Raw genomic sequence first — 22,061 nt, 5'->3', positions numbered from 1 at the left:
AATAGTTTTGTTTTTTAATTAAATCATAATTTATTATTTGTTTTGTGATATTTTGTTGAACTGTAATAATTATTTTATGTAACCTGTGGTTTACAAATGCATGTTGAGGTGAGAAGCAAGGATGGCTGCATTTCTATCGAACAGTAGAGTTAGTAACTTTAGTTTGTTTAGATGTCCATTTAGTGCAATATTTTGAGACCTCTACACATGAAACAAAAGTCACACGTAAGTAGCAATTATTTGTTTGGGTCATATTTGATGATCTGAACAGCGATCCCACTTAGAAATCTGATATATGGCAAAATGTATGTGCAAATTAGAAAACATATATGACATCCATGTTCATGTGTGGATTTTACATGTAAAATATGTCATATATGCAACATGCGTTTAAAAATATAGCAAATATAATTATGCACTAAGAGAAAAAAGACCACTAAATTGTTTTGTAGTATTTCACAAAATATGACACATTTTATGCAAGTAAAATCCAAAGTAGGATTTATATATATATATATATATATATATATATATATATATATATATATATATATATATATATATATATATATATATATATATATATGAATCATTTATGCTCTTTGCCCATACTAAGGTTCAATATTATCAGCTGCTCGTACACATAATATATACACGTTAGCCCATTTTATTGTGTTTATGAGATGTTTACAAAAGATATTACTATAAAACGGAGGTTTATTCTGTTGTAATTTGTATTTACATTGAGCGCTCATGCGTTTGTCCACAAACATGGCCGACCGCAACTCGTCGTTACTCTGCAGAGGTAAGTTAAGCTTAAACTTGATAAAATTAACGAACAAGTTAATCATGGACTTTACGATTAACGTTACTGCGAAGTGGCCGTTTTATTAGTGTTCGAGCCAAAAACAGCAAAAATGCGGAAATTGGTTCCTAATCATGAATTTATCACTAAAACAGCGAGCACGCGCATTCACGCTCCTGTCTCGAAGCTTGTCTTCATGAAACATAGCTGTCTTATTGCTATTGACAATTTTATTAAAATTGACTTGCAAATAAAGCTGATTGTAAAATATTTCGTATACAACCCCGATTAAAATCAACTTAAAAAAAGTTTCTAAAACTATGGCTGACGAGGCCAGTCGTACTGATCAGTTATTCCCTATGCTTTATCAGCGCTGTTAAGTTGGTTTTGTTTTCGATATTCCTGACACATTCAGTGATAGACGACAATAACTCAAACGACAATAACTCAAAAACCTCTTACCCTAAAAAGAAGTGTTTTCTACAAAAAGACAATGTATTTTTAGTCTATGTATTATTGGCATATATGTTAGACTATTATCACTATTTAAGAGCTTTCACCTTTACCTGAAACAAAACATTTTAATAACATGCTTTCAACAATGTAATAACGTACCTGAATTTATGAAGGAGCTCCGTTGAAAAATTAACCGTCACTCTACTCCTTTGCTCTAATCAATGCAAGGATGAAAAACACATGTTCGCCACCAGGAGGCAGTTTTGTGATGATTTGTTTTATTGATTAAAATCATAACAACATAGTAGGATACTGAGCAGTCTAAAGAAAACTGCTTAGTTTATTTATTTCACAAAACATTTTGCCAAAAAAATTGAATATTATGTATTGGGAAGTCCGCTTAATGTCAATGTACAAACGTCCTATAATCATACATTGATTAGGTGTTTTGACCCTAGCAGTAATTTTGTTAGTTTTGGATCAAAATGTTTGAGATGATGATGCTGTGCAGGTGTACAGTCATTGTGTAATCTTAGTAAGTATGTAATGTGCATTTAGCCTATGTTTATTGTCTATGACCATACACCCAAAGCACTTCACAATCATTAGGGGGGTCTCTCCACTCTCCACACCACCACTAGTGTGCAGCATCCACTTGGGTAATTTGACTGCAGCCACAGGACAATGTCGCCAGTAAGCTCACCACACACCGGCTTTTGTGGATTGGAGAGACAATGATAGAGCCAACTCGATGGGTAGGGATGATTGGGAGACCATGATGGTTAAGGCCCCTGCTGGCCTCAGTAACACCATCTCCAACAGCAACCTAGTTTTCCCATGTGGTCTCCCATCCAGGTACTCACCGGGCTCAGTTCTGTGGCTCCTGCCTAGCTTTAGCGAGCAACTGGTCTTGGGCTGCAGGGTGATATGGCTGTGGCCATGTATAAAACCCCAGGGGTTCAATATAGAACCTCAAGGAACCCTTTATTTTTTACAGAGTAGTGTTTACACTGGATATGTAGCCTAAATGTAGTTTACTTGCATGTAGCCCCATCAGCCTAATGCCCACTCTGAGCAGGACGCAAACCACTGAATTTATGGAAGCCAATTTTTGAACTGAAATAAAATTAACTGAAAATTGCCTTTTGAATATTATATGTCATATTTTTCAAACGGGACTGAATATTTTGGAAGTGAATAGGCCTCTACTGGAATTCAGTGAATATGAAGATATTAAATTTAAGAATGAAAATGTGTGTGAGATATTTTAAGTTTCCAATAAACAGCTATGTTAAATTTCAGGACCTAAAAATACAAACTCTGGCAATCCAAGTCATTAAAATGCAAACAACTGATTCAATTATTTATGAAGAATCATTTGACACCATCAAGTAATGTTAAAAATTAATCTTTGAATCACAGGAGTAAATTCAGTTTTGAAGTAGATATTATTCATTAATTCATTTATTAATTTTCCTTCAGCTTATTCCATCTCTATTTCAGACATTGCCACAGTGGAATGAATCGTCAACTATTCCAGCATTTTACACAGCGGGTGGCTTTCCAGCCACAACCCAGTATTGGGAAACACCCATAAACACTCATTCACACACATGCACTTATACACTTAGACAATTTCTTTTATTTAAATCACCTATACTCAATGTCTTTAGACTGTGGGGAAAACCTGAACACTCGAAGGTAACCAACGCCAACACGGGGAGAACATGCAATCTCCACACAGAAATGCCAACTGTCCTAGCCAGGACTCGAACCAGCAACCTTCTTGCTGTGAGGTGACAGTGCTAACCACTGAGCCACCATGTCAAATAGATATTTTACATGTAGTAAAAAATGTTTTTTTTTTTATTAATAAAATAGTTGTATGTAGCCTAGCTAAATGACTAACATAGCCTATAGTCGAGTAGCTATTTGGGGATTTAGAAGTTCAGCAAATCTGTTAAAAAAGATTAAATAAATAAAAAAGATTTGGTAGCAAAAAATAAAATAAATAGAAATAAAACAAAGAACAGCAACCTAACGGTAAAAGACAAGTACTTATTAAAAATACTCCTAGCAACCAGTAAGAAAACTGTGACTCGAAAGTGGCTACAACTGGAACCCCCTTCAAAATCTGAATGGTTGGATATCATATCTAATGTTCAAAATATGGAGAGGATGACTTTTTATTTAAAACTACAAATGGACAAATACCTGCAATATTGGGAGAAATAGATTGTACTTATGCCTTTACAGAGTGTAATCTGATTTATATATGTATTTGTTCATGTGACCTGTAAGGAAATATGTGACCTGTCAACCGTTCATTTAAGTTCTGGTGTTTTATTGTATTATTTACTTAATTTTATTATTTTTTTAACCTACTTTTTGTATTTTTTCCCCCCTTGTTTTATTTATTTATTTTTTTCTTCTCTCCTTAAAAGAAATAAAAATAAAGTATAAAAAAAAAACAAAGAACAGCCTATACAACTAGTAACACAGCTCCTAACCTGAGTTAGAAGCCTCCCCTGCATAAACATTTACAATGTATTGTAACGAACTGAAGAATCCAGGAAGCATTTAACAGTTCAACTTGTCTTTTTAATCAACTTTTGCACGTTAAGACAGATTAATCCTTGTGTTCACTCCTGAACCCACACTCCACTCACAGAACAATATAACTGTCTCATCCCATCGGAAAACCCCTCCCTCCCTTTTTCCCCAAAATCTAGCCCCTTACAACCCAACATTGCAAATACAGATACACCCCAAAATAGAACACAGGAACTGTATTAAACTTTTTCAAACATGCTACAGTATTTAATATCTTGTTAATAATTTTGAATTATAAATATATAGAGGAATAGGCTGTGTAAGATTTTATGAAACTTATACAAACATATTTAGGCCTACTTAATTTTTAGTGTATTTAATGATAGTAATATGAATGCAAATATGATGTTTGCACACAATTTTAATGAACAAAATTATAATTGAACAAAAATATAATATTCAACATTTATTAAAACATTACTATTTTATACTGTTCCATGGTATGTGACTTTAATATGTTTTCAGTAAACTTTGAATCGCCTATAAATGTTTTTATTTGCTGTACTTCATGAGAGGGATTTAAATTTAGGGAAAACTCGGATGATTGCAGGTTTCAAGAGTCCCCCTTTTTAAGATGAAACCCTATTGACAAAATCAAAAGCGTTTTGTCGTCACAGAGTCGGATTGCCGAAAGAGTTCTGGGAAGCTTTGCTATTTTGATGCGGGTTTTCCCCCCGTGCGGTTTCACATGCGTGCCCACGGGCTGAGATTTGATAGTCTGCATCCAGTTTGACGTGCTTCACAAAAGGCGGGGTTTCGTGTCTTCCGGCAACCCTCGCTCGCACCTGACTCACCTGTGGACAGGTAAAGAGCTCCTAGATTAGGATGTCGGCACGTAGACCTTTTCAAATAGACAGCTGGCGGCGGTTGTGATACTTCGTGCACGGCGTTTGCTAACTTCTTTTTTCACGTTAACTTGGTTATGGTCAACGCATTAAAGGCGCTGGTGGACATTTAAGCGTCTTCTTTCAGAGAGCCTACCTGAACAGTTTTATAAGTTTGTATTATCTTCACTTATGGCAGCAGCAAATCGCAATAGACGAGGAAGAGCTCAGCTGCCACCATGCTATCACGAAGGCTTTCTAGAGAAGAAATCCATCAAAGACAAGGTGAGTCAGCGTGTTTATGTACAGTAGTGCGCGCCTTTTTACACCTTTACTTCTCAAGACAATATTTTTCATAATTGTTTAGGGGAAAATGTTTAATGTTTGACTTTTAAAGGATTTAAATGTTTTAAAAGGTGCACACTAAAACCCTTAAATCAGCTCAGCTTGTTTAGGGTCGATGAAGATGCTTTTTTTTGTCAGTTTTATTGAAGAGAGATTCAGAAAGAAATATATTCTCTGTTTTACACACTTTGTCTACGTATAACATAGGCAAAGCAAAGAAAAAGCAAAAACAATATGAAAATCATAATGTAAATGAAAAAAGTAAAACGCCCACAAAACAAGATAAGTTGTTTACAAACACCTGTTTGAACAGCAGAGTATGATGATAAAGCATATTAAAACATTACAGAAATTTTGCATCATTTTACAAGTTTTTTTTTTTTCAAGGGAACCAATATAAGGATTACAAGTTTTGTCAAATTATTCGTGTTGTCTTTTTAAATAGTATCTAATTCACTCTAAATGTAACATGGAGATAATCTCTCCAAGCCACAGTTTACATGTATAGGGGATTTTTTTTCCCTTTTTTCCCAAAACAGTAGCAGTAGAAAAAGGTTCTATTAGTTAATGATAATGAATTTACTAACATGAACTACAAATGAACAACATACAGCATGTATTAATCATATTAATGTTGAATTCATCATTTACTAATGCATTATTTAAATCTATAGCTAATGCACTGAAAGCAAGAACTAACAATGAGCGACTATATTTTCATAACATTAACAAAGATGACTACTGTAATATTATGTTCATGTTGGTAAATGTATTTGTGTAACCTATGTAATCATATATATTTAGCAATATAAACTAGGGCTAGGCCGATAAACAATATTATATCGAATCGCGATAAAATTGATGTCAATAACAATAAGCTCTAAATGTTTTACTCTATACTGATTTAAGAGACAATCACAGTGCATAAATGTGCAACAATGGGAATCTAAAAGTGCATTGATATTAGAGATGTACCAAACTTTTGGCCACCCAAAATTGATTTACCGAAAATATGTTATGCAGTTAATTGTCTCCTTAATTTTTGTGGCTTCAGTCATTGTTGGGATACTCTTTTAAATCTTGAAGCATTAACAACAATCAAAATATAAATCGTTATCGATCAATATGAAAAATAATTATCGAGATTGCATATTTGCCATATTGCTTAGCCCTTATATAAACTACATTTCAAGTTGATATCCTGTTTATGTAAATAAAAATAATCATCTGGTTTTGCTACATGCTATACTATACTTAAGTTGGGGTTTAGCAGTTTGGACTAACTTATTATAATCATTCTTTTACAGTCACACATGTATTTACTCAGGACTTATCTCGGTATTTCTGTAGAAAAATCATCACTCTCTAATTGGTACAATATTTGAATTCCTTTCAAGTTAATCTTCAACATAGTATATTCAATTTTTAACTTATTTAACCTATATGTTTTTAAAAATGTATGTGCTTATTGTAAAACTATTAATACTTTTTTACACCTAGAAAGATCTTATTTTAGACATCAATTTACATGCAAGAATACAATAATTTGACTTTGAACATATTATACCCATAATGAGCCTTTTTAATACCGTTTTGCAGAACAATATATATTGTACCCTTGCATACTCAATTGCTTTACATTTAAATGTATCTAGATGGTAGATAGTCTCAATGTAAAAATGTGACCATTGATCCTTAAGAAACAGAAGTGGCCAATAAAAGAGTGTTGCACAATCGTCTGTCGCAACATGTAAATTGTCTGCTTACAGATGTGGAAATGTCAACAAAACTGGTTTGCTTACGTACTTGCATGCAGATTTAACAATACAGTTAAAACATTTGCATTTAGTAAAATGGTAAGAGGGTTTTCTGTTTTAGAGGGTTATGTTCTGTTCACAGCACTCATGAGCTAGGCTATTTGTGGTAAATTTGTATTTTTTTTAGTTCATGATTCAAGCAAAGAATAAATATTTTGTATTGTGATACTGTAGAGTATGCACTTTGATTATGAACCTGACTGTAACCTTTATGCAAATTATTACAACTGTTAATCCATCCATCAAAAACAGATTTATAAGCTTTAAAATATTAATTAAAATTAAAATACACCATGATTACTTATTTTAATTTGTTAAGAATGTTTTTTTAATAAATATGCTACATTAAACAGTGTCCATATTTTGACGTTTGTTCTTCACATAACATTTAAGATGAAACATTTATATCTGGCATTTAATATGCTTTCTATCTTCAGTATGTCTATAAGATCACTTTGTAAATTTAATTTGATGCCGAAACCAGAAACCAAAACATCTTAAGCCTTTCACAATCTAATTTAATTGGAACTTGATTGGAAAATGAACATGAAATAAAATCAAGCCTCTGGGTTATGTCTTGTTTCAAAGTGTTCTTAATGAAGAGGGAAAAATTCCTTTGTTTTCGTCATTCCTTTCTTTCTGTCAAACTGGTTTGGTCGTTACTCGTGTATGTTTTATAAACAAACAGAAAACGTATGCTGTTGAGAAACCACATATCCAGATCACATTTAAATGCAAAATGCAATTTCTCTTTGTACAGATGGGTCGTAAACTCTGGACCAGTTTGTGTGGAGATTCACTTTTTTTCTTCAATAGCAGCAAAGACAGTGTGGTAAGTGTATTTTACAAGCTGCATCTTCTATTTAAGACATTGTAAGCCATAACGTTTTCAGTTTATGTGTATTTCTTAATAATATGTTAAATTGCATGGTTAAAATCTGTTTGCTTATGTATGTTTGACAAGACAAGATTATTTATACATCAACTGTTTGCTTATGAATACAGTATATTGAGAAGCTGGAGCTGTCAGATCTCAACTCAGTGTCGGATGATGGCTCTCGTGAGCGAAACCTGGATGCTGCTGGTTTCACCCTGCACATGAAAAAAGAAGACGTCAGGATGATTGTATGGCTTTTGTCATTTTTTATCCTTTTGTATAAATCAAACTTCTTGCAGTTGATTAATATTGAGTTATTTTTAAATTGGTAACACTCACCCAATGTCATGCACTTTTTTCAGGCTCCCAGTCTTGAAGCCAGAGAGCTGTGGAAAGGCTACATGCTCTCAATTGCTAAGGTTGGTTGTGCTTTTAAAAATATCCTGTCCTGATCAATATCTGATATACAGAGGGTAAAATCAGATATCACTGTTTTTCACTATAAATTCATATCTAAAGGCACTGTTGACTTGAAACCTTCACCAGATACTGGTAACAAACAAATAACGCAAAACTTATGCCTAATTTACACTAGCAGTGACTTTGTAGCCGCCTGTCGCTTTATGCTGGCGACTTGCTGCAAACGCAGGTATGTGTATGTCTACAGCATGGAGAACACAACAGGCCTCTAAGTCAGCAGTGAGAGGATCATGTGAGCTCTACTGGTACTCCTATTGGCTGTCGCTCAAGGAAGTTGCTCTTCATTTGCATAAAGTTGAAGGATTCTCAAGTTTTTAGCATCGCTCAACACACCCACCGGGTCGCCAAAGGTCAATGTGGCTCACGTAGACAGAGGTCGGCAGAAGTCACTTATTCTTCTTTGAAATGAACGGTTGCCTGTCGCTTTGCCACTGCGAGTAGCTCATAGTGTGAATGAGGCTTAAAAAGTTCAGAAATTAAGTTAGCTGTAATGAAAATAGAATTGCAAATTGGATGAAGATGAAACAAGGGTGGACATTTCAGCAAGACCAATGTCCCAAACGCAGGCAAGAACACTCTAGACTAACGATACTCTAGGGCAGGGGTTCCCAAACTTTTCAAAGTATTTGCATTTCAAAGATGGCCGCCAAATGAAATGACTTGCCTTAAAGGGACTTTGCTTGAATTAAATAGAAAATAAGAACTAGGATCAGAGTTTATAGAAGGAACCCACAGAATCTTACAAAATATTAATTCATTTTCAGTTATTTAATAATTTTTAACACATAACAACATAATTTATGAAATTGTTTGTTCAGTTATTAGGTTGTTGTTTTGTTACCCATTGTACAATGATATCTGAAATCTATATATATATGTATATGTTGAATGTTCTTCAAGTTTATTTGCAGTTAAACCCACATTGCTGAATAATAACCTTGTTTTATTATTAAATAAAGATAACAGTTTGAGTGGTCATTTTTTATACGTGTCTTATTCATCATCTCTTTATTATGGATCTCCAAGTTATTGATTACCCAATGAGAATGTTTTTCACTTGATTTAATCTTCGTAAGCATGTTAGATAATTCTCACTGTTTGTGTCTCTCAGCTCTCTGTGCCAGTGTCTCTGAACCTGCTGCCTGGACAGATTCACGCAATGAAGGAAGTCATCGAAAAAGAGAAAACACGACAACGGCTTCCTTCAGCTTCACCGCCAGAGCAGAACTTTGACCCCTATGTTTGCGTATTACCGGACATGCCTATGTAAGTTAAAACGACTTGATTTAATAGCGTAATGTTGAAGCTGACTTGACTTTTTTTGGTGTTAAAATGCTTTACACAACATGAGCTCAAAGATGCATGTTTTTAAGAAAGTGTGTATGTGTGAAAATGTGTGTAACTAAAATTTAGAATACAGCTTAATGATGGCTCTTTCTTTTAAGCTGTTATTAAAAGGATAATTTACCCAAAATATGAAGATTTCCGGGTGATGCGGTGGGGCAGTAGGTAGTGCTGTCGCCTCACAGCAAGAAGGTCGCTGGTTCGAGCCTTGGCTGGGTTAGTTGGCATTTCTGTGTGGAGTTTTTTATGTTCTCCCCGCGTTTGCGTGGGTTTCCTCCAGGTGCTCTGGTTTCCCCCACAGTCCAAAGACATGCAGTACAGGTGAATTGGGTAGGCTAAAATTGTCTGTAGTGTACGAGTGTGAATGAGTGTGTATGTATGTTTCCCAGCGATGGGTTGCAGCCGGAAGGGCATCCGCTGCGTAAAATGTTTTCTGGATAAGTTGGCGGTTCATCCCACTGTGGCGCCCCAAGATTATTAAAGGGACTAAGCCGAGAAGAAAATGACTGAATAATTAAACATTTTCTAATCGTTTAGTTATTCTAAGCTTGAGTTTCTTTCTTCTGTTGAACACTAAACAATAGGGCTGCACAAAAGATTGTTTCAGCATCGGTATTGCAATGTGCACATCCACAATAGTCACATCGCAAGATATGCAATGTTGAGTCTGGTTTGTAGTTGACCAGGAGCTACAAAATTGTATTTAATTGTTGTATTTAATCAAAATTTTCATGTTTAGAATTTTTGTCTTGTTTCTAGTCCAAATATCTAGATTTTAACAAAGCGAAAACAAGATTATTTAGATACCCCACTGGCAGATAATTTAATTTTAAATTTTGACACTAAAACAACTTAATTTTGACTTATTTCTTCTGAAGTTGAAAACAAAACAATATTTTTAGTTGATCAAAGTTTTTTTTTGATATTTGGACTAGAAATTGACAAAGCAAAGTAAGATTTGGAACTAATAAAGAAATGGTAATGAATAAACTTGAATTTAATTGAATTGGGGCGACACGGTGGCTCAGTGGTCGCCTCACAGAAAGAAGGTCACTGGTTTGAGTCCCAGCTGGGTCAGTTGGCATTTCTGTGTGAAGTTTCCCCCACAGTCCAAAGACATGGGCCATTGGTGAATTTAATAAACTAAATTGTCTGTAGTGTATGAGTGCGAATGTGAGATTGTATGAATGTTTCCCAGTACTATGTGCCCAGTACTTGTGCTGGATAAGCTGTCGGTTCATTGCGCTGAGACAACCCCTGATGAATAAAGGGACTAAGCAGAAGGAAAATTAATGAATGAATGAATTGAATTGAATTGAAAGAAAATCATTTGTTGCATTGTGATTATGCAGTTTCTGTACCTGAACACTGTTAAACTCCTCAGAAAGCTGCCAAACAGTGCTATTTAAACCATCTTGTGAAACTATTCACAATATCCGATTTTTCCAAAATCTTGCAGCCCTACTAAACAAATTCCGAAGAAGCTGGAAACCAGCATCCAATGACATCCATAGTAAGAACAAAATATTCAATTGAAGTCAATGGCTGCTGCTTTCCAGCATACTTTGTGTTCAACAATAGAAGGAAATTCAGTTCTGGAACAAGTGAAAGTTCAATAAATGATGACAGAAATTTAATTTCTATCTCTTTAACGTGAGTTTTTAGTGGCCTGATCACAAGTGGTCAGCTGAGAGTTTACATTGCTTTTGTTTAGCGTGACCATCCACTGAATGAACAATCCCATGTTGCATGTTTTGTGAGTGGTAAAGCATGTGAATGAAAGGGATGTGAATAGCAACTATGATTTTGATTGCAGTCTGCATTTTTTTTTTTTTTGTAAAATGCACCAAAGTACAAACCCTTATTTTGGTGTTTCTAACAACATACAACATAAAGGTCAGATCAATAGACTGAGAGTGCATTTGAGAGTGTTTACACTACACAAGCAATCCAAAAAAGACATTTTCAATATGAACTCATTTCAGACCCTGTTTACACCTGCATTTACTCTCATGATCAGATTTAAAAAAACAATGTAAATGAGATTAAAATGGTTTAATACATTTCATGTAAATCCAAACACCACTTTTGTTTTTTTGTTTTTCATGTACATCTAAATAAGCCATGCCTGTTATGTAATAATACAATAATAATGATGCATATTTAACAGGTGTTTTCATAAAGTGTCTCGTGTGGAAGCTGAAATTTTGTTGGAAAGGAATCCTAATGATGGAAACCTTCTGCTGCGGCCGGCTCAAGATCTTTCTCTTTCGTCGTTCTCTCTCACCACTCGGCAAGAAGTTAATGGGTAAAACACACTCTTTCATCTCTACTCAATACAGAATCATGTTGAATACATACGCTGGACAGCCAGCTTCCAAATGCATTATCTGATGCACTGAAGAACTTAATTTATTGCTATTTATCTTCTGAATTGCTCCCTGTAATTCAATAGTTTTGAACCTTAGACCTTGATCTGCACAATATGACATGTTACACAATCACATCTTCTGGGAATTTCTGCTTAATATAGTTGTGCTGGTTAAGAACGTATATATCCTGAAGAATCTTTTTGTTGCTTTCAGCAAATCAATATTTAAGCATTATCGAGTTTTTCGGAGGCCTGAAGGAGGATTCGTCATCAATCTCGACTCACCTGTGAGTAATGCATTCTTTCGTCATTTTCTGAACGCTTTAAAATCAAAACCGCAGATAAATAATAGATTTTTTTAAACAATATCCCCAGTAAAGTGACACTCTGAACTTCTAAAGATTCAGTTAATTTTAGGCTTGTAGTTTTAGTGTGAGCACAAAGCTCTTTCGAAAGCACTTTGTACACATGTGATTGCTCTGAAAGCAAAGAGGAAGTTCTGATAAGAAATGAGTTTTATGGCTGAGTGTTGGGAATCCGACGCAGTGGCTCTGTACAGCTCATGCGTTATACATTAAACATTTCTTGAAAGAGACTCCACAGTTTTATTGTAGGTGAGTAAGATGTTTTGAGAGCCCTATCTCCACATTTATCTTAAACCACATCCCAGAAGTATTCCTGGTTTTCAGTTTAAGATTTTTAGGGGTGGAAAAAGTGCATGTAATGTCATATGACTTTTATTTGTGCATACACCAGTTGAAGGCAAAAGTATTAGCCCTCTTGTGAAATTGTCATTTATATTTCTAATATTTCCCAAGTGCCATTTGACTTAATAACTATTTTTTTCTTTGCCATGATGACAGGCAGAATATACATAATATTTAAGTGGTTCACATACTAGTATTCAGCTTTAAAGGGCACCTATGATGAAAATCATCTTTTGTAAGCTGTTTGGACAGAACTGTGTCTAGGTATAGTGTGTCTACAGTCATAATTCAGTGATATAAACACAATAAGTCTTTTTTTTTAATCTCCTGACATAAAATAGGATCCAAATTCCTCCCATTTTGAGGCCCGCCTCAACGTGTTGTAGGACTATGGTTTCCTCGCCCACTTATTTGATTGACAGCCATGTATTAACATGTATCCATAGTAACGCCTATAATCATATCAACAACATAGGACGTGTGCAAAGCAACCAGGTTTAAAAGATCTGTTCAGCTCTTTGTGATCATCAATTATCATTAAATGTAATCAAGAATGAATTTAAAATGTTAATAAAACAGTGCATGCTTGTAATGAATTACAGCCATTTTACCGTCTTTCACCACATCTCCACAGCCGCATGCTAGTACAAATATAAAAGAAGGCACTTTAATCACTGTTTGTGGATGTTAAATCTTGTTATTTTGTACATTAACATAACGGATATCCATACAGCAGTGGATATGAACGTGTATCCTGTCACATTTGCATGCAAAAACAGTGCAAGAGTGTGCGTGCGTGTGTGTTTGTGTGCGCACGTGCGTGCATGAACTTTGTATCGACATTGTGTGTGACTCATTGCAGAAAGACTCCACACCAAATACATCAAATAATCATTGGGAAACTTCTTACTGTAGTGTTTCTTACAAACGTTACTTGAGATCTATTTCTTTCATGTCTGTCACTGTGCTGTTTACTGGACACAGTTGAGGCGGAGGATGAGGCACACTCTGACAGGCACAAGGGAACAATCGGCAGGGAGAACTAGCATTAAAGGCACAGGCCACTAAAACAGCTACATATTGTTCAAAGTAGAGGTCTTCATTCCCGCAGCTGTCCCGCGGGCGCCGCAGGACTTGACCAGATTTTTGCGGCGCGGGAATAAATTTCCGAATAAATCGCGGGAGCGGTCGGTAACGGGTTTAATTTGGGACGGGAGCGGGCTGTCTAGCAATATCGCGGATATTGCTATGCGAATGAGAGAGAGAGAGAGAGAGAGAGAGAGAGTAAGCTTTGCCTGTGTGTGTGCTTGGTGCATGTGTGTGTGTGTATGTTAGTGTGCGCGCGCGCGCACGAATGAGAGAGAGAGAGCTTTCCCAGATAGCAAAATACACTCGGGCCAGTTCCGGCTAGATTCTCGCCTGCCAGAGACTTACCACTCTGGCTCCGGCTGCCGGACTCTGGATGCTTGTGGACTCACTGCCCGATTCCGGCCCGAATCAATTGGGCCAGATGCGGCGTCCGTAAGCGAGCCGACGCTGCCGCATCCCTGCCGGAATCGGCCCGAGAGTAATGTGCGCTGCGGCCCAGAGCTGGCGCGACTCAGTATTTATACACCTTTATATAAAACCTTTTGGTATTACATTGGTACTTGATACATGGTATTACAAGCCTTTGAGTTGATATAACAGCAAACGCCTGTGTGTCTGCTTGGTGCTTGTGTGTGTGTTAGTGCGCGTGCGCACGCGCGCGTATGAGAGAGAGAGAGATTTGTCTGTGTGTGTGTGCTTGGGTGCTGTGTGTGTGTGTGTGTGTGTGTGTGTTTATACAGACAGCTTGGCTGTCTGGACTGTATAGCTGGGGGATTTTCGGTTTTGTTCTGCGGGATCGGGCACGGCGGGCAGAAAACGGGGCGGGTCGGGCAGCAGGACAATAAATTCTTAATATAAGCGGGAGCGGTCAGGTTCGGGCTAAAACCTGGCGTGTGCGGGCGGGAGCGGGATTCAAAATTTAGTCCCGCGCAGATCTCTAGTTCAAAGCAGAAAATTCTAATGTTCTGAAAGGTATAATAAATAAACTGATGGGTTTTTTGAGCTCATCTTAAATGTTAAAAAATTGGTCAAATAGTTTCCCTTTAAAGTGCTTTAAAAGCTTAACTAGGTTAATCATTGGAGAAAAGTGTTTGTTCTGCAGCTAATTTAAAAACGTCTTAAGGGGGGCAATAATATTGAACCCTTAAAATAAGTGTTAAAACTGAAAAATAAAACTGCATTTACTGCAGCTTAACTAGAAGAAATAAGACTTTTAGAAAAAAATGTTAGGAAATGCTGTGAAACATGTCTTTGCTGTATTAAAAATCACGTTCACTTACAATTTCACCTAAGGGCTTATAATATTGCCTTTAACTGTACTCCATGCTTTGCCTTGGTGTGTATTTATTGTGCAGTCTTCACCACTGATGAAACATATACCACTGCTAGCTGATCCCAGCCATTGATTCCTTTACTATGGCATTGTGTACTGATCACACACTGTTCTCAAACACACAGATCAACTGTGCCACCCTGCACGATGTGGTTAACAGTATGGTGGAGAAGACCGGTGGGGTTTTGGTGCCTTTCCATATGGAGAAACACTATGATCAAGTTCTAGGTACGACTGTTTTGTATTTACTGTAAAGCAAATAAGGAAAATCCTGTTTGTCAGCCACACTGGCATACTTGTTGGTATGAATTAATCATCTGGAAAATGTTTACTATAATGAATGACCTAATGACATGAAAGTTATGAAACAAACCTTCATACAGTAAATCACTCCTTAGACATTCCATCTGGCTGACGGAATAAAAAAGCTTGACTGTTTTGTTTTTTTTGACTGACATTTAAGCTGAAATGGCAAGCAGAAACTTGTTTGATAGCTGAAGCAGCTATTTCACTGTGAACACAGTTTCTTAACATAACAAAACTGAAAAGTAGTTTGTTTGGTTGCGTGAACTAATACTTGTCATTCCATTCTGGTCGAAGCTGGTAGTTTTAGTTCTCAGTTTTTAAGACTTAATGAATACCTGCTTTTTAGGAATTGGTTTTAAAGTCAAATGATTTACAATTTAAACACACACATAGGTTTGGTTCTGCAGTACACTTGCAAAAGAGATTGTATTTGCATACAAAGCTTTTTAAATTCAAGTGAAGTTTCTACTTTAATGCTTCAAATGAAAATGTTAACACACTAGAATTGGGTAAGCTAAATTGTCCATAGCGTATGTGTATGCATGAGATGTATAGATGTTTGCCAGTGATGGGTTGGAGCTGGAAGGGCATCTTCTGCATAAAAAACATGCTGGATAAGTTGGCGGTTCATTCTGCTGTGGCGACCCTGGATTAATAAAGGGACTGAGCTGAAAAGAAAATGAATGAATTAATGAACATACATTGCTGGTCAAAAGTTTGGGGAAAGTAGAACTTTCAGATGTTTTAAAATAAGCTTCTCCTCCTCATCAAGACTGCATTTATTCAATCAAAATCCATTACGAATAGTAAAACGGTGAAATGGTATTGCACTATAAAACAACTTTTAAAAATTAGTTTATCATTTTATTGAATCATTTATTCCAGTGATTTTAATGATGAATTTTCAGCTTCATTACTCCAGTCTTTAGAGTCACCTGATCTTTCAGAAATCACTCTAATATTAATTATTATTATTATTATTGGTACAAATAATAAAAGCAAAAATGACTGGATTAATAATTTCATTTTAAACCACATACAACAAGAAAGCAGTTGTTTAAAATTGTAATAAATATTTACAATTGAACAATTTTATAAACAGAACAACATTGATAAACAGAATCATTTTCTATAAAAATAAATTGAAAAAAAACTGATGCCAAACTTTTGACTGGTAGTGTTTTAATAGGCATAGGATACTCATCTAAAAATAAAACAGCTAACCTATTTTGACTTGCTTATTAAAAAAACTGGATAATTTTTTTTATGGTTTCCTTGTTAGAGTCTAACTATACATTTAAGTATTATTTATTAACTTGTGTATTTACTGTATGGGTAGGGTTAGTTGCATGTAATTATGGATAATTTGTTATTACTATAGTGAGTACATGGAACATGTGGAAACAGAGACTTAAAGTGTTCCCCTAAGTATTTTATTTATCATGACAAATTGGTAAAACCTACTCTGTAAAAAGATATTCATAAATTAGCAGTTTTCCATATGTTGTGATTCATGTTTTTATTTTCCCCAGTTTATTTATGCTTTTGAATTGCATTATGAGACCTTGATCTTTCTTACATAAAATTTTAACCTTGAAAAGTAAAAAAACAGTGACTTATTAACATTTTTAATAGTGTAAAATAAATATTGTCTGGGTTGCTGTTCTATATTACCTTATATATTTTATTACCTGTCCTATATTAAAACCTTGTAATAAACTGCCAGCACATTTGCTGTAATGTAACAGACTCATTTCTCAATATTCATTCATTCATTTATTTTCCTTCAACTTAGTCCCTTTATTCATCAGGGGTCGCCACAGCGGAATGAGCTGCCAACTTATCCAGCAAATGTTTTACACAGCGGATGCCCAGCTGCAACCCAGTACTGGGAAATATTTCTTAATATATTATTTCTCCTACATGACATAATTCTTAAACTACTAAAATGTCAATGACTCCCTGTGTTGATGTAATGTAGCTAAATTGTGTGTGTGTGTGCGTGAGTGAGGGAGTGAGTGTATGGATGTTTCTCTGTGATGGGTTGCAACTGGAAGGGCATCCGCTGCTTAAAACATGCTGGATAGTTTGGTGGTTAATTCCGCTGTGGTGGTTCCAGATTAATAAAGGGACTAAGCCAAAAAGAAAATGAATGAAATGTCAATAAAAGCCACTTTGTTAAACTGTAGATTTGAGTTTTCAACTTCAAAATTCAACAGAGCAGAGATTAACATGCCATAATGCAATTCACAACTGTAAATAAACAGAAAACACTTGTAAACTCTCAAATAGCAAATATTTTTTACAGTGTAGTCGTTTAAAGAATTGTGGCAAACTCTAAAGATTTAAAATGACGTTTAATTAATATTTGCAAACTGAAATGTGATCCAAATAATCCTCGTTCTAAACAGACTCTTTATTAGTACAGTATGTTTGCTAATGCTACACTGACAGACATTTGTGCTTGTCTTCTGTTAATCGTTATAAAAATGTAGTCAGTATTTCTGGTCAGAAAAAGAATAAACGGGAGACTTTTTAATTTTGTATTTAATTCTAAATCTTTTAACAGCAGTAAACCTGATTGTTATTGTCTTCTCTCTCAGTATATGTTGAGAAAAATGAAGAAAACGGTGAGCTGAGCACACACTGTGCCAAACCAGACGCTTCATCTACACCTCCAGTGCCCCCACCCAAACCTGGTAACACATCATCCTCATAGGCACACACACTGTTAATCAACGTATCTACCGTTTCAAACAGTGGATTAGCTTTAATAAGTGTCTAACTTAAACTGACAGCTCGACCTATAAAAGTTAGTATGAATAACTCTTTTTTTTTTTCATTTGCATGTTTAGTCACAAAGGCTCAAAGGTCCAGTTCAGAAAATGAATACCGCAATATCCCACGTAAGTCATCATCCGGCAACTCTCTGTCTTCAGCTTCTTTTAGCGCTGCAACTGCTTCACTTTGAGGACTTGTATTTAATGTTGCTGTTTTGTTGTGTGTTATTTGATTTGCAGGTGGAGGAGACTATGAGCAGGATGAAGCTGCATCTCCTGCACCTCCAGTTCAACCACGTGTTCCAGGTGACACAAAAAGTAGATCAATAATGCCCTATATGTTCTCGCATGATTTTCCCCTAAAGTGAAAGTTCACCCAAAAATGAATATGTTCTCATTATTTACTCATTCTCTGGCTGTTTCAAACATTTGTGTCTATTTTATTCTGGTAAACACAAAAGAAGATATTTTGAAGAATGCTGGGTCTCAACTATTGATCTAAATAGTATAGAAAAAAAGATACTATGCAAACCAATGGCTATGGGTAGGGCCACGCAGAATCTGCAGACATTTTTTTGCTATTTCTGCTGAAAATTTTGTAAAAAATCGGTGGATTTATGCAGAATTATTTTAGGAGGATCATACCTAAAACCTTAATACATGAAATAAAAAATATTACCTTTCAACGTTTGTTTAATGTTTGCAATGCAAATCCAATCAGATCCAGTGTTTGCTAAACAAAGCAAGTTTATCATATAATATCTCTACTAAAAGACAGAAAAGATTACTGTACAAACTGTATTGTAAATAAATAATACAAATACATTAATAGTACTATTATTTGTATCACAATAATATAAGTGAAATTAATTAAAAAACTGAATCAATATAAATTTACACACTTTTACACAAGTAAATACATAGACTCAATGATGGGCTAAAAATCTGTGGAAATCTACGGATTTCTGCGCGCGCAGATTCAGTATGGGCCTAGCTATGGGTAGGCCTGTCACAATCAATATATTGAGTAATCGTGCAATACTTGGAGATGGCCTCAATCATTTTTGATGTTGCAATATATATTTACAGATTCACAAATAGCCTTAAAGCCATTTTATAATGACATTTACATTCTACCTCACTGGTGTCAAAGGTTAATAATGTCAAAGTCAGCTTTATTGTCAATTCAACCACATGTACAGGACATATAGAGAATCGGAATTACGTTACTCTCAGACCCTAGGTGCCTAACAAATAATGTTAATACAAAAAGTAGAGTTTTAAGAAACAATTTACAATAAATACAATTATACATAAAGTTTTATCTAAATATATTCATAAAATGTATTCTAAAGAATAAAAAAGAAAGAATAAAATTTGTAAACCATATAATTGGACATTTATCTAATAGGACATCTAATAGTGAATAAAATTGGGCATTTACCTTTTTAATGTCGAATTATAGAATCTAAATAAGCTTAAGAATGATAAGTATTTTTTAAAGTGTTCGGCTATTTGAATTATTATGCTTTTATATAATCTGTGGCATAGGATGGTCTCAAAAATGACAACAATATCACTTATCGCAACAATTTTTCTGACTAAATATATCGCACAACAAAAATTGCTTTTGGGACGGGCCTAGCTACAAGCTTCCAACATATTGTTCAAATAGTAGTAAATGCAAATGTTTACCTTTTCTCCTGCTGGTATAGTTCATTTCTAACATTTTTGAACACCTTGTATTTAGATTCAGTTCATTTAATTATTCCTCTTTTCATTGTTACTTCTTGTTTACTAGTAATAATAAAATATGAAATGTCTATTTACTCACACTGCACATTCTAAAAGCCTGTTTGACTTTCCCCTGTTAAACACAAAAGAAAATGTTTTCAAATATCTTTTTTTAAACCTGTAACCATTGACTTCTGTAGTATTTGTTTTTCATGCCATAGAAGTCAGTGGTTACAGGTTCCAACATTCTTCAAAATATCTTCTTTTGTGTTCAACAGAAAAAGGAAACTCATAAAGTTTTATAACCACTTGAGGGTGAGGAAAAAGTGAGGACATTTCATTTTTGGCTGAACTATCCATTAAAGTACTGGATTATTCTAATTATTGTTTGTTGTTGTTGTTGTTTTAATAGCACGGCATTTGCCGTACCAGTATTCAATGCCTCAAGAAACAAACACCAGTTCAGGTGAGTTCAACTTTTCTGAACATACTGAACAGTTGAGTATTTTGTCTAAAATAGCCATATATTACCATCTGAGATTATGTGTGTGTGGGGGGGGGGGGGGGGGGGGGGGTTTCAGTGAACATCTGCTGCATAGTTTTTGTAAGAGCAGGTCTACATCTGAGGTCTGTTGCACAAAACAGGTTTGTGATCTAGGCTAATATACAGTAGGCTTCACAGCTACCCTGCTCTAGAACAGGTTTTATTTTTTGTTAAAGATGGCAAACCCAAACTCAGCTATGAATCAAGTGATACACATATCTGATGTAATTAATGAAAGACTTTCACACTAAAAGCATTGTTTAGTCAAATTGATCTTTTGTTGCTAATAATTGATTTAAAATACATGAATTATTTATACTTTATTTTATACATTTAAATAGTTTTGAATTGTCAGTGAATATTAATTAGTGTCAAATGTTCAATTAACATTTAAATATGTACATATAAATTAGCTTTTAATCTATAAAGCTTTTGAGCTGCCTGCGAATCAACATTAATAAAGCATTTTCTTTTGGAAATGTTATATTAAACATAATAATATAAATATAAACGTAATGTTTTCAGCAATGCGGTGGTGCAGTGGGTAGCACGATTGGCTAGCAAGAAGGTTGCTGGTTCAAGCCTCGGCTGGGTTTTTAATTGGCTGTTAGTCAAACTTTCAGCTGTATGGCGTACATCACAAACTCTGGAGGAAACCCCATGTTAACAGAGCACGTTTATATCAAGTATTGTAAAACTACTTAACCTGATCTTAACCGGGCTGCTTTTATAAACCCAAAACTTACTCTGCAACCCTCAACTCTTTTGTGGAACAGGCTTCACAGTTAGTTGCAAAATCTCAAACCCTTCTCCAATGTTACACTAGACAGATTGCTGGATTGCTAAATAATCATAATGTTTTCTCCTTTGACGTATAGACTGTGAACGAAAAGCTCTGGTTCCTCCTGGCTATGGTAAAAAACCCCTCAGAAGCAACAGTCTATCAGACATGCCTAAAAATGCTCCCAAGCAGCAAATCGTCATGGGTAAGAGCACGTTCATGCTTCTATTCCACAATATTTTCTGCTTCTGACACATCCGTAACCCGCTGTGGTTTCATTCTTGACAGATGAGCTGGCCAAGGTTATTAATAGCAGACGACCCATCCAGGAGTGATTATGTGATGACGATAATGATGGTTTCACTGTGGAACGAGGAGTAATTCCTATTAAGTATTAAGCTAAGTCTTAAATCTACGACACATTTATAAGGCTTTTATTGCTGAGAAACGAGCCCTCGAATCAAGTCTTCTTTATCGATCCTTGTAGCAATAGATCAGTGTGTGTGTGTGTGTGTGTGTCTGTAAATCACTTCTGCTGTTTGTGTAGTTTATCTCATTGACATATTATTGATTTATGGCCATTTCAGAGGTTAGTCAGATGTAAATATTTTCCCGTGTCAGATAGCTGGTCTACGTCTCCTGTTTTCAGGCTTGATGCGATGACTCTGAATGATTGTGACTCAAGTTTGTGGGGAAGTTGCAGGTCTTCTTTCTCCAGATCTGATCAAATGAATATTGTTTTGTCTGTTCCTGTTCAACTTTGTATGTTATTTGTTTTTTATATTGTTTAGTTTGAGAACAATACAATCATCATGGAAAAACATTTTAATCTGAGTCATATTTTCTTCCTTTTAT

General features: G+C 35.2%; 1 protein-coding gene and 1 long non-coding RNA gene across 6 annotated transcripts in view; one reads left to right on the top strand and one right to left on the bottom strand.

Annotated features, from left to right (window-relative positions):
- LOC141375611 (uncharacterized) overlaps positions 1–1,520 on the bottom strand; it is a 9,084-nt gene extending 7,564 nt beyond the window's left edge. For 2 of the 3 annotated variants that reach the window (XR_015497772.1, XR_015497771.1), the window contains exon 1: positions 1,421–1,509. This is a non-coding gene — a long non-coding RNA (uncharacterized LOC141375611). Of the gene's footprint in view, positions 1–1,420 lie in introns of all 3 variants that reach the window. The other variant, XR_015497770.1, reaches the window with a different exon arrangement.
- Positions 587–22,029, top strand: stap2b (signal transducing adaptor family member 2b). 3 transcript variants are annotated; one of them, XM_087263073.1, is made up of 15 exons: positions 587–805; positions 4,898–4,983; positions 7,621–7,692; positions 7,866–7,985; positions 8,100–8,156; positions 9,329–9,483; positions 11,732–11,869; positions 12,147–12,219; positions 15,187–15,289; positions 17,971–18,066; positions 18,223–18,273; positions 18,388–18,453; positions 20,294–20,347; positions 21,304–21,411; positions 21,495–22,029. In XM_087263073.1, the coding sequence occupies exons 1-15, from the start codon at positions 754–756 to the stop codon at positions 21,539–21,541; spliced, it is 1,278 nt and encodes a 425-aa protein (XP_087119199.1). In that variant the 5' UTR covers positions 587–753; the 3' UTR covers positions 21,542–22,029.
- The last annotated feature ends 32 nt before the right edge of the window (positions 22,030–22,061 follow it).

Source organism: Danio rerio, chromosome 8, assembly GCF_052040795.2.
Source record: "Danio rerio strain M-AB ecotype USA chromosome 8, GRCz13ab, whole genome shotgun sequence".
NCBI lineage: Eukaryota > Metazoa > Chordata > Actinopteri > Cypriniformes > Danionidae > Danio > Danio rerio.
The sequence above is the reverse complement of the archived record's forward strand: the minus strand, read 5'-3'. Positions and strand labels throughout refer to the sequence as shown.